At 43.4% G+C, this 13,601-nt stretch overlaps 1 protein-coding gene across 1 annotated transcript in view; it reads right to left on the bottom strand.

Moving 5' to 3' along the window:
- Positions 1-959: 959 nt before the first annotated feature.
- The window catches only part of TIPARP (TCDD-inducible poly(ADP-ribose) polymerase), a 23,372-nt gene continuing 10,730 nt past the window's right edge, over positions 960-13,601 (bottom strand). The window contains exons 2-5 of the mRNA XM_009884402.1: positions 8,683-8,851; positions 6,888-7,069; positions 2,743-3,018; positions 960-1,707 (exon numbers count right to left, since the gene is read on the bottom strand). Coding sequence (XP_009882704.1) covers positions 1,260-1,707; positions 2,743-3,018; positions 6,888-7,069; positions 8,683-8,851 — 1,075 coding nt within the window. The 3' untranslated portion in view covers positions 960-1,259. The remainder of the gene's footprint in view (positions 1,708-2,742; positions 3,019-6,887; positions 7,070-8,682; positions 8,852-13,601) is intronic.

Raw genomic sequence — 13,601 nt, 5'->3', positions numbered from 1 at the left:
TGTTCAAGGCCAGGTTGGACGGGGCTTGGAGCAACCTGGGCTGGGGGGAGGTGGCCCTGCCCAGGGCAGGGGGTGGCACTGGGGGGGCTTTGAGGTCCCTTCCAACCCAAACCCTTCTGTGATTCTATTCACTTAACTTTTCCTGAATTCCAAATCATAGTGCTGAAATTATTCTGATCCAACTTTAGAGACGTATTTTGTTTCCATAAAGCATATTTAGAGAAAAACCCTCCCGTGACGGTTCCATCAGTTCCACTGAAGTGTGTGGTGCAGCGGACAGGAGCCCCTCCAAACCTCCGCAGACGCCGGCTCTGGCGAGCTGTGCCATGAGCCCACGGCGTCACCACTGGGTTCCTCCTGCCCGCTGCCAGGTCTTTCCATGTAATGTCACCCCCGTACAGGCTTCTGCTCTAATTAAATGAAATGAATTTTAAATTTATTCAATATCAGCCTCATGAAGTGTTATTAACAGAGATTTCCACCCTGGATCAAATTTCAAACCTCATCCAAACCAGCCTTTGTTTGGCATTTCTTTCCCAAGAAACCCATCCCCCAGAGCTACCCCCACCCCCTTCAACTGGGGACACCCCACAGTGACGGGGACCCCGTAAGCCGCCGGGAAGCTTCAAACCCTGGTGGCCTGTGCCAGGCTAACCTCTTCCCAATGTCACCCAGGGCTGACTTCAGAAAATGATGGATTTATTTGTGTCGTCCTGTTTAATAATCCAAAGTATGAGCAGAATGCTAGTTTTGTGATCCCTCCCCAATCTTTCTGAAATACAGTAATAAAAAATCATGGTTGGGTGAATATCTTATTTAATATACTTGGGATGGAAATGATCTGGTTCTGATTACCTCGAAGCGGCCCTCCGTAAGACTTCGAGATCAGCGCATAAGCAATTTTCGAGCCGCTCTAATAGGCACAGAACGCAACAGAAATTCTACGCACGCACCCACGTTTTTAAACATGAATATTTACTAACATAAATAAACAGTATTTTATAACAAAAGGCACAGATTTTCAACTATAAACAATGGAAAAATATTTACAATTTGCACATACATAATCAAACAGCAAGTGCACAATTGGTCACTTCAGATCTTCTTTTCTATATTTTGAGATTTACTTCCTTCCAAGCAAGTAATTTAATCAGTTCTGCAATGTCCAATTTTTTATTGTTTTTTTTTTTTTCCCACAGAAACTGCTACCAATGCCAGGCAAGAGTTTATTAAAACGAGTAATTTAGCAGCACAGGTTTTCAAATGGAGACAGTGTTGCTAACTTCTTCATATTGGATAATAAAATAAGGGTAGCTCTGATCATCATTAAAAATAACAAAAATCTGAGGCTCAAAGTAATTGTCCACACAGGAGTCATAGAGGTCGCTGGTGATGCTGCCGGGGTTGACGGGTGGAGGTCTCCTCATGGTGTGGTTACCCACCGTGTACCTTCCAGTCAGGACTTTGGCCAGGAACATGTAATGAACTCCTTTGGGTGACCTTTTGGAAAAATTATGGGAATAGCTCGCCTTTCTGGCAAAGTAACTGCCCTGTCCAAACATGGTGGCATGCTTCCCACAGACGCGCGGGTCGAAGTTGTGCTTGCAGATTCCATCCACCACGTCCTGGGAGGTGCCGTGGAACAAATGCCTTTCGTTCATTATCCTGTCCAGCCCGGTCATTTTTTTTGACATATATTCCTTTTTCCTGGAACAGAAAACAGAAAGGGAAGGTGAGTACTCACCGCAGATCTGCAAGGGAAAGGCAGTTGTCACTACAGCTCCTCAAGGATCAGTATTATCCTCTGGAATAGCAGAGCTGTAAGAGGAGATCTGAAAACATTTCTGTGTGGATAGCAGAGTGGGTCTTCCACTTTCAAATAACACTTTTGTGTGCAATAGGTATGTTTTAAAGGTCCGGAGCGGATACTGCTGGAGGGAGAGCTCTCTCACCTGCACCGCAGCAAAGGCAAAGCAGCTTGAGAAGTGCCTGCTCGTCTTTGCCTCGGATGCGGAAGGAAATCTTCCTCAGAGTGAAAACAAGGGTTGTGCAAAAACTAAATCCCACTACAGCTTCACAAGAGGCCACGGAGCGGAATTACTGAGACAGGGCGGGCGGAGAGGCTCCGGGCCAGCACGGGTACTGCAAGGCAGTCTCTGCTCCCACAGCCCATCCATAGGGTCCTCCTGAGATTCTCCATTTCTTGAGAAGGGAGAGAGAATCCACCCGTCTCATCTCCCGTCCGTTACAAAGTGGTCAGTGGACGGTAACGTGCAGACACAGCATCTTTGGTGGGAATGGGACTGACTGACGCAGGAGTCGTCTTTGCCAGACCACTGTAAGACCCCGTGTGACCGTCTTCTGGGGAACCGAAGCACTAACGGCGATGAACTTCAACACAGAGATCATCTGATGAAAACAATTCCTCCTAGTTCGGCTTCAAAGCGAACTGGAAGATTTTTCAACTAGATATCTTAGATTTGTTCTGAAGTTTCTGTGAAGATATATTTCACAGAAGTTATCAGTAGATATATATCAAACCACTTACACAGGAAACTTCAGGGGAAGATATTTTTCAGCATTTTTCAGATAAAGTTGTTCAACTGAAGATGCCCATTTTCTTCAGAAAAATCTGGAGTTTATGTATTCTACTTAATCATCAATTTATATTTTGCAGGCCAAATTACATATTTTAAGGTATTTTCCCACTATTGTGGAAGAATGGTATTTGCATTATCTTACCTTTTATATTTCTCCCAAAGAAACTGATTCTGCACTCTCAGAATTTTCAAAATTTTATACTTGGTCTCTGGCACAGTCTTGTGAAACAGGTTATAGATGGTTCTATAGCTTTTGTCTTCCTTCAGAACAGGCACTTGGATGAAGTCCTGAGCTGGATCCATACTAATCCAGGTTTCAGGATAGAAGTTCGGAGAGGTAACAGCAGCGGGAGATAGGACGTGTGAGGAAGCCGGGTCAGCTGATGGAGAGGGTACCGGCGAGTTCCCACCTAAGGTCCTAGGTGGGGAAGGAGAAAAAGTTTGTGCTTAAACATTCATGAACAGAAGAGCTTCGAATCACCCTTATTTCATTGCCAACGTATCTTAAGCAACTCCTGCCCTTCCGTTCTGTAGCGATTTACACGTCTATATATAACAATATATAACAGTTGTTTAAAACAAGCACGCCAGCTCTTTCTGCTGGTTTGATAACTCCTCCATCCACAGGAAGGAACAACAAAACCTCGACTTCCCGGGACGCTGTTCCGCGCAGGGAAGTCTTACGGCTGGGCGGCGTTTAAAAACCTACCGGCATTATTCCCATTCTGGGGTTACAAACTACAGACAGGCAGAACGATAGCAAATACAATTATTTTGTATGTTAGCTATAAAGTATTAAGTGATTTTAACATAGCAAATAGGATGTACAGAATACGAAAAGATTAATAATGTGGCACCATTTGACCTAATTTTCCTATAAGGAGTGGAAACATATAGTTTCTTGTACAGTGTGAATAACGAATAACCCCAACTAATAACATTTTATAGGCAAAACTTGCCGCTATGTCGCTGCAGTACATAGAAGAGAAGCTGTGTTTTTCAGTGCTCCCCAGTATCGTGCCGAGGAAGGCTCTCGTATTTTCATTTGCACAGGCCAGATGTCGATTTGCATTTGCAGTTGCTTATTTCCATGCGACAGCCCGGCCCCTCTTCCCTGTTGGGAACGCTGCCAGGCGCGGAGCCGGCAAGGGGTGAGGGAAGGGGAGCTGCTGCCTGTAACGGCCGCGGCAGGAAAGCAGCAGGGATGCCAGAAACACAACAGACACCAGTAAAATCCAGTTAACGACACCAACTGTGGCGTGGAGAGACTTAGTTCTCAAATAAATACCTGCACCTCAGTGGAATTTTTCACACTCTCGAAGCTGCTAAATTTAGACAGAGTGTGGCATTTGTGGCTTATGTTCACCTGATGATAATCTGAACAAGCAAGCCTCACTCAGCTGAATAATCCTTACTTATTGGAGTCTCCCTCTTACGTCAGTGAAAATACTTTGAACACGTAAAGCTTGCAGGTTCGGGCTCTGGTTTTCACAGCTCGTCAGCTCCTGCAAGCTGGTGAGGTTCCCTTGCAGTGGCAAGAATATACGCAACTGTCTCAACCTTTCACCAGATGAGTATTTTACCAAAGTATTTTTAAAGGAGAAGCTGCTATTGACTCCGGGACCATCCCACAGTGAATGCATCCCACAGTCGGAGTCTGGCTGGAAAGACCCAAGGTGAATCTTGTCTCTAAACCCCACAGGTGACCTTAAATTAAATTTCATTAAATGAAAAGTTTAATGAACGTGAAAGTTCATGAAATTTCTCAGATACCGTACCGCTGCCAGAGCGTAAGGAGAAAACCTGTTCTGCCTCAGAGGAAATGGGGAAAGTGAGTCCTTTGTCTATTCATCTTGGGCAAGCTGCGGTTTGACGACATCCAAGGCCCAATCCTGCCTCCCTGCACGCACGCTGTTGGATTTCGCACGCAGGAGCGACAGGCAAACTCGATTCCCTCCGCCATCGTTGTAAAAAGAACGTTTACTGGAGACCAAAAGCCTCTCCAAGCTTTGCTAAAGGCAAAGCCATTTTCTCCCAAGTGACTCTGCAGGAATGAATCTTCTTTTTTTCCAGCGTGACGGTGCCCGAAGAGCCGCGGAGCCGCGGCTTCCGCACGCGGCCGGTCTGCTCTCGAGGCACACTGACACACCGTCACAGAGCAAGTGCCGCCTGTCCCTGCTCCTTAGCCTGCCTTCCTCTGCAGAGCCAAGAGAATTATCTTGATACATAAGAATTCTGCTGCTATTCACATCTTATCTACAGCAATGTCAATTAGGGCTGCCTTTCAGAATATTTAATGCTGGTGATACATGAGCCTGAAAGAACTGTGTGATATTTTGTGTGACCCAGAAATAGTTTAATGTGATTTTCTGATTGTAGGTTGCGTCTTTCAGGTCTAGAAAAAAAAGTTGGGGGGGAAAAAAAGTCTATTTTTAAATGAACACATTTGATTTGGATCAGGGAGACAGTAAGTCATAAGCACTCACACTTTTCAGAGCAGACATACTCTTTAAACAAGCGTTCATGTGGCTTTCACCTGCTGTTCACAGCTAAAAAGAGACCTCACTTTATTTGCATGGATTTGACTCAACTCAGAATTCTTCTCACTGTTTATTAATAGTTTAACGGAAACCCAGAAGATGGATTTTTCTAAGAATGACTATTAAAATAGCAGTCTGCAATATTACAGTGTGCATTTAATTCTTTTATTTCTCCTCCTAAAATCAATGGGTAAAATATATTACTGTAGAACTTCATTCATTCACACTTGGACTGGAAGACCAAGCACAGATTAACAATGAGTTATGGATTAACAAGGAAGACATCAAACACAATAAAAATAACTGCAATCCTTTGGTCTACTTCGTTCATTTCTTCTGACTAGTGTAAATTATTTGTAAGCATTTATTACACAAGGGAAGCCATTAAAAAGTCAACATTTGTCAACCACTATCACCCACTTCCCCCAGTTTCTATTCGAGTGCTCTCTCCCAATTGTATAACCGATTTAAGAAGTAGTGGGGGGAGGCAAATAAAAAATCTCCAGTAGTGTTATGTGATAAGTGGAGGCAAATACAGACTTCTTAGGGATGGTCCCACAAATATTTAAACTATTCTTTTGTTCCCTGCTAAGAACTGGTGGATTTTTAAGTAAGCACTACAAGGTCTTTAGATAAAGGAAATAAAAGAATGAGGTTTACTGCAGAACAACAGACATTTTGGAGCTTAGTTTACAGATGTGGTAGCTGGTATGAATAGTTATGGTCAAGCCCTCATGACTGTAGAACCCTCAAAGTCCACTAAAACACATAATTTTAGCGTATGTCAAAATTAGAGACTTACACTGTAGTAAAATAGTCACTGGTAGCACAACATCAGGAGAATACCTGAAATTCTTATTTTTCATTAAGATGATAATCAGAATTGCTATAACCAGCAAGTCCACGCTTGATCTTTTTACCTGCATCCTCCCTCTTTAGTAATTTTGGGTTTCCTTCCTGTAAAACCGTATCTAAAAATGTCTCTAACCACCACGTCTTTTGAGGCTCTGACCAAATTCACATTCACCTCGCAATTAGAAGCGGTAACGACTCTGCAAGCTAATGAGCATTCTAGCCCCACTGCAGCAGTTAAAGCTCCTTTGATGGGCCCAGCATGCCACGCTGCCAGTCAGACTAACGACTTCCACCCCTTTGCTAACAGGACAATATGTTCCTAACTACTGAACTCTGACGATAATATTTCCAGCTGTGTTGGTGAGATCACAAAAATGGCATTTTTATGAGATGTAATCAAAAATGACTACAATGCAACACCTTCCTCGCTCTGCCTTTGATGGGCGAGCGTGTTGACCCCCGGTTGAGCTGACAATAAAAACAAGGCATGCTTTAATTGCGCTTGAAAATTATCAAGTGTTTTTGAATGCTCATTTTTATGGGACCTAGAACTGATCACCCGGCGATCACTATAGCCTGTGAGATGCTGAAAGCTGGACAATACTTGGGCAAACCCGAAGCACATCTGTGCGTCTGCTGTTCTGCAATCCACAAGGTACATTCTAACCTTTAAATAAAAACCAGCCTAGTAGTAAGGAGTTCTTCAGACCATATATTTATCTGGAAAAATGACAAGCGAGAGCTGCCAATACGAGCGAGATTTTTTATTTTTTCTTCTGATTTTTCAACCCAGTGATGCCTATTTCCTTGCCACATCTTAAGGAATACAATCCTCACGGACAGAACAACATGGAGAACAAATGCAAAGTTTCCATTCTGCTGGGATACATACTGTAAAAACGGCATCAGCACAATGCATGAGCGAAGAAGGGGTCTCCTCTTGATTTCTCTTCTGAAACACGCGTTTTGCTGGAATCCATCTTTGATGTTTAAGATATACTGATTATGCCAGGTAACAAATCGAACCTCTTTCAGACCCCGGCAGCTGGCTTCTTCTATCAATCTTACAACAGGCTGTTTCAAGAAAATTAAAACAAAAAAAAAAATATACATGAAAAACCACACACTTAAAAATTAACATTTTTGCCACAGACCTCAAAGAATCCCTCTCTCTACTCCCTTTCCCTCTCCTCCCTTTCCCCTGCTCTGAGGCACAAGTACACTTAGACCACCGAAAAACGTTCTGTTACCTGTTTGTAAGACCTGCCAACAAGGCAGGTTTCACCACTTTCCTACATAATCGGTGCTGGTGCTAGCGTATTTTTACATGTCCAATGTTATTCCCAATATCTAACCTAAAACTCCCTTGACACAATTTACTTTTTGTCTTTGCTTGCTGAATGTGAAAAGCAGAACTCTGCTGTAGAACAATCTTTTATATATTAATATATTCTCATCATTTTTTTTCTTTTCTGCACTAGAGAAACCCAGTGCTTTTTACTTCTCCTCCCAGGTCAAACATCCTAAACTTCTTGTTATTTGTGGTGCTTTCTTCCAGACTCTGTCCTGTTCTTCTTTTTCTTTTTTTTTTTTTCATTTGCAAAGCCCCAAACTGTATACAGTTCTCCCTACCAGGCTTATAAAGTCAGCGTGACACATGAAAAAGATGAACGTGATCTACTTTACACTGGTGGAGGTATTTCTGGTACTGCCAAAATTGTAAAACGCTGATGAGGTTTTATTCAAAATATTATATACAGCTCTGGTCAGCCGAAGATGAGCTCTTAACTACCACAGGTATTTACAAGGCTCACTGGAGAGCTTACTTGAAGGAACAGAAGTATTCTGGTTTTGTCGAGCACAATCCTGTTTGACAGTGGCTGTGATTGCTGTGCCTATCATTGGGGTTAAAGAGTTGGAAGAGAGAAGGCCTATTTAAAACCTGATATAGAAAACTGTGGCTGTTAAAGACCAAAGGGCGGTGGCGAAACTGGAAGGAGTGTGCATAAACCATCGGTGAACGGATTTAAACTAGACGTTTAGGAAGAGGTCCCTAAGGAGCAGGGCTGGCAGCTGCGAGCCCGTCCAGCTGCAGCAGTCTGCAGTGCAGCCTCCGAGACAGCAAGGGGACGGATCCAGCGGCTCTGGAAGCTCACGTCTGCCTTGAGGTATCTTTGGGGACAGGTAAATAAATTAAAAACTACAAAGCTTAATGGTAGTGGTGTTAAAAAAGCTGCAGAAAGCTGTTCCCCCCGACCTAAAAATGAGATTTCTAGGGATTAGAAAGGACTCTGTTGGTACTGACATGGGCCAGTTTGCTCTCAGATTTGACAACTTGGTCAGCCTCTGTGTTTCCGATGTTTTCAGGGATAATTCAAGGTGCAGTCCAGCAGAGCAGAGTTCTCCTCTTACTGCTTTTTCAGTTCAACACTGAACTTCTCGATTATCTTCCTCAACAATAACTCTAAGTAACTTTCCTGAATCAGAGACTCATAAAATCATAGAATGGTTTGAGTTGGAAGGGACCTTAACAATCATCTGGTTCCACCCTCTGCCCTGGGTCTTCCACTAGACCAGGTTGTCTGAAGAGGAAACAGACTGAAAATGTATATATCATTTATAGTATATACTGTACACAGAGCTTTGGGTTACAACCCAAAAGCAGGATTCTGGAACATGTTAAATACCTCCGAGTATTCTCTCCAGCCAAAGTGGTCCCTGCAGAAGTATTTCCAGACAGTGTAGTAGTTGGAGCTGGAGCTGGGGCAGGAAGGTGTGGACAGCCGCCGCATTTGGTCAAACTCAACAGTTTCATATAATTTCATAACGTTCAAATCCACCCAAAACTCATGTCCCCTGGAAACAACAAGAAAAGCAAACAATTCTCACCTTTTGTAATCCATCAAAAAGAGCATTCAGAGGTAACAAAACAGACGATCAGAACTACAGTTGGCATAGTCTTCCTCAGACAGACCCTCGCTCCGGCTGTCCTCATGTCTCCCGGTGACCATGAGGATGTCCCCTGAGCTTGAAGTGGGCACAACACAGGCGCAAGTGCAAAGAGCAAAGGAACTCTTTGAGGGTTTCCATGGACGGTGGCGAAAAAACCACGGTCTTCAGCACAGAAAGCCAACAAACCGTACGCAGCAGTCCTCCTAGTCCAGTGGTATTTATTCAGTATGCACGAATGGTACAAAAATCAATATACATATCCTTGACATTTTGAGCATACTAAGTAAATACAACACACAACCACATTTGATGAAGCAGCCACATACTATTCAAAAGGTTATTCTTGTGAAAGTTAGTGCTTCAGGGAAGAAAAGAAAATGTAAATGGCTCCAGATGAGGAGCATCTGCTGCCAATCCCCCATAGAGTTCGAGTACCTTTCATCACGTGCAGCAGAAGTGAACTAGCATAATATGAAAAGGAAACATGATTTCACAATTACGGAGCCTACACTGAGGAATACTGCCTTTTTTTTTTTTGGAGTAGCTATATTGCTGCTACAAAAATCAGCACCAGTATGCGTCTTCACGTAAAGCCACTGGCGCTTTCAAAAGGACCTATCAACAACAACAACAGGGTGCTGCAAATTAAGGACCAGAGTACAGCCTTTATCGAAAGGAGAAAATAAAAGTGCATTTCCCCTACACTTGACAAAGTCATGTTTAACAGTGACTGCGGAATGCCTCAGCAAACGGTTTCTGAGGCTGTTTCATTAGGCAGTGTTAAGAGAGAGACATCAATGAAGAACATTCTCAAGTAAAGCACAGAGTTCTAAAGCTCTGCCGATCATTAGACAATCACTGGTTTATTAGCAATCAAGAACTTAAGAAATTCATAGAAACTGGAAGAAATGACAGTAATATTCATTCCCAGCCATTTTTTTATAACCAGGATTAGCATATTTCCAAAATAATGCTGTTTACATAATTAGTTTTCTACTTTTATAATCTCTTTACAAGTTGTCAGCTTACTGGTATTCATTAACAGTTACTAATCTTTGGCAACTGGAAATGCAGCTTTTGAGACTATATAAAATATTTTCTTTGAATTCTTAAGAGTAAACATAAATCAAGCTAATACTTGAAATCTACAGTTTATTATTAAAACTTTGGCACATCAATACTGCAGAGATCGAAGTACTGTGTATGCAATTTGCCACATGAAGTGACAGCCATTCTAAACATCTATATGATTTTATGAATACAGATTTGCTTGAGAACGGCTGCAATTTTGCTAGCTATTTCACACTGACTGGTACAGTTGCTGAAGGTTTTCTACTTTCACAGAAAACTACTGAAGAGTTCCCACTTTGAAAAATGACAATCAGCTGGAACGATCCTTCATTTCTCGACGGGAGGTACAGGTGCGTATCTTTTCTTAGTGTTTATCATCACCAATTAATTGCATTTGGGTCTGTGAAGTGCTAAGCACTCTTTGAAGTATGAAGCGCTGTCCTGACACAGACAAAAGGACGATCTGTCTGTTCCTACCGGCTCACCCTCGGGGGACCTGACCCACTGCTGGTTGGGTAAATTTAGATTGCTCTCTTTGTTTTCAATAAGTTTTCATACAGACTTAAAGATACAGAATACTCACAAAAGTCAAATCAAATGTCTTAAAAATGCAACTCCGTGAGCGACTTTTAAAATTCTTTGGACACAAAAGCATTCTGTTTGCAGCCCCCCCAGCCCAAGCCCAACCAGCACGGGTTTTGTCTGACCCATTTGGAGGACAATTCCCCTCAAGGGTGGCTGGCCCTGGCCCTGGCCCTGGCCCTGTCCGCAGCAGGGACGGCTCCAGCCAGCTTTCTTCCCCTTCACACCGAGAACTTACCGCCCAAAAGGCACGTCTTGCCAGTTCCCTGCACATGGTTCTCTAAAAACTGTCACAGAACCCCACTAATTAAGACGAAAGACAACACTATCACACCAAACCCGTTGAAGGTTTAACAGTGTGTTCCCTACTTGCGTCAACGGCACACAAAATCACTGTGGTTAGAAGACGAGGACAGGAGGAACCCAGCTATTCTGCGTAGGAGGTGTCTTCTAATACCCCGTGTCTTCCCACCATAGCTGCAGCCCACCGCGAGGAGCTGGTACACTAATTAAAGCTGACATTCCACTGCCCACTGCTGCTGCTGCAGCGGCACCCGCGCCGCTCCGGGAACGCATACCACAACAGCCCGGCAAGACAAACATCAGATATAAGACAGATGGAGTTGGAAGGAAAAGTAGCGCTAACCAAAATAAATGACCAGTACCAAGGGACTGACATTCAATGTAGGGCTTAAAAAAATACACACACTTTCCAGAGTGAAAAAAACTAGTAAGAGATCACCCCACCTTCCTGGTATGTAGTCATTTTGTTCCATAACAACAAGCTACAATCTACTTTATTTGAAAACAATGTGTGAAATCATGAGGAAATCATCTCTCTGAAATACCAAGCTGTGTTATCATTTAAAGTACTTGCAGGCAGCACCATGAGCACGATTTTTTGAGTGAATTTCTTCATTAATTTTTTTTAATGCTGCTTTAGGGACATTTGCTTTTTCTTATCAAAACATAGTCTTACAATTCTGAATTTCAGTGCCTAGCAAAGCTGTTATGTTTGAGAAAAGCGTGTTTAGTGACTGATACTATTCATACTATCCTTTTGGAGTGAGGAGTTGGACTCACTGTTTTGGAGTTATGTTGCACCGACAAATCTAAGTCCTGAATAAAGACCCCCAGATATGTGCTGCATATTGTATGAAACAAACACCCAAAAAGATATTTCTCAATACAAACCCTCACAATTTGAGCATTCGTTCTCCCTTTGATCTCTTTTCAAGCCGAATACTCTAACATGGCTGTCCCTACTCCAAAGATCTGTGACCTCCAAGAAACTGCAAAGAAATGGAAAACCTTTTATTTATGACTAAATTGTTTTCTTTTAAAGGTGGTAAACCCCAGAGGATTATTTAATTTTATTATAACTTTCTATGTTGCATGTGTTACAGTGGAAACTGATAACGCAAAAACATTTGCAGTAGTTCTACGCTAATGCAATACAAAGCAAAGAGGATCTGAAAACCAAGATACGCTCTAAACATGATAAAGATTATCTACTAGCATGCTGAACTCTTTTAAAAGTAATCACACACCGGTTAATATCCTAAAAAGTTAAAGGCCTGTAAAATTTTGAAGATGAGAAAACAAATTCCACAGGCGCTTGAAATGTGGCTGGCTTCCAATACGTGACTCGGGTATTTCTAATACGGGCTTAACTGCACTAAAACGCAGCCTCCAACAGCCCCACACGGCTCTGCAGCACCGCGGGGAGAATCAAAGGACCGCAACGGGGGGGACCCTGCGGAAGGACTACCACTTTCGGAGATGAACACAGTACGAGACTGCTTTGCCTCATGCTCTTCATGCGGAGCAAGCAGACCTTCAGGATGAACTCCTAAACCTCAGGGTTAACAGTGTGTATGCAAAAAAAGGTATTTGTGTGCAGGCATGTTCTAATGCAAAACAGGTGGGGACCGGTAGGGTTTTTACATGCTTTTCTTCTAGTAGTGCTACAACAACATGAAAACTTCACATACAATTCCAGTAAAACAAACTGCGGTAAGTTTTTTCCTACAGCAAACAAAATCTGTGCACGGCTAAGTGTGCATCTATGTTATCTCCTAAGACTCTGTTTGAGATTTATACGGCTGACAGCTAATGACATCTTACCGTGAAAATAGCTTCTCTGAAAGCTAAACGTTTTTCTGCGAAACCTGTATAGAATGTGCCTGCCAAATTATTTCTCAGTACTGAAAAATGTAATGATTGTCAGCTGCTTGGAATTTTTTACATTTTTGTAGCTCACTGCTTCTGCCTCTTCTGTATCAAATTCCCCTCCTCTGTTAAGCAAAGAGAGAAGGACAGGATGGTCACCGCTCATTGACTTATGCCGACAATTCGCTGTAACAAGAGCCCAGGCATCAAGCACCGAAACAGCTGATTGCCACCCCTTCAAACACTCTTCTTGAAAGCCAACGTATGATACAACACATTAAGTGTTCTTGTTTTCCCATTCCTAAATAGAACTGCTCAGTCTGTCTGATTGCGAAGGTCAAAGTGTTTCTGAGCGACCCACGTTTGGTGCACGCCTGTGCCACAGAGCAGCTCAGCTCCTGCGCACCTACCACCGCCTTTCAGCTTGGTTCATACAACTCCATCACTCTCCAACTCCAAATCCCAGAATGGTTTAGGTTGGAAAGGACCTTGAAGATCATCTAGTCCCACCTCCCTGCCCTGGGCAGGGCCACCTCCCCCCAGCCCAGGTTGCTCCAAGCCCCGTCCAACCTGGCCTTGAACACCTCCAGGGATGGGGCAGCCACAGCTTCTCGGGGCAACCTGCCCCAGGGGATCACCACCCGCACAGGGGAGAATTTCTTCCCAGTATCTCATCCCTTCCCCCTCGTCCCATGGCTCCCCTCCCTGACCCAGAGTCCCTCCCAGCTCTCCTGGAGCCCCTTTAGGCACTGGAAGGGGCTCTGAGGTCTCCCCTTTTTCGCCTTCTCTTCTCCAGGCTGAACCCCCCCAACTCTCCCAGCCTGTCCTC

This window comes from Charadrius vociferus, unplaced genomic scaffold, assembly GCF_000708025.1.
Source record: "Charadrius vociferus isolate BGI_N301 unplaced genomic scaffold, ASM70802v2 scaffold104, whole genome shotgun sequence".
Lineage (NCBI taxonomy): Eukaryota > Metazoa > Chordata > Aves > Charadriiformes > Charadriidae > Charadrius > Charadrius vociferus.
The sequence above is the reverse complement of the archived record's forward strand: the minus strand, read 5'-3'. Positions and strand labels throughout refer to the sequence as shown.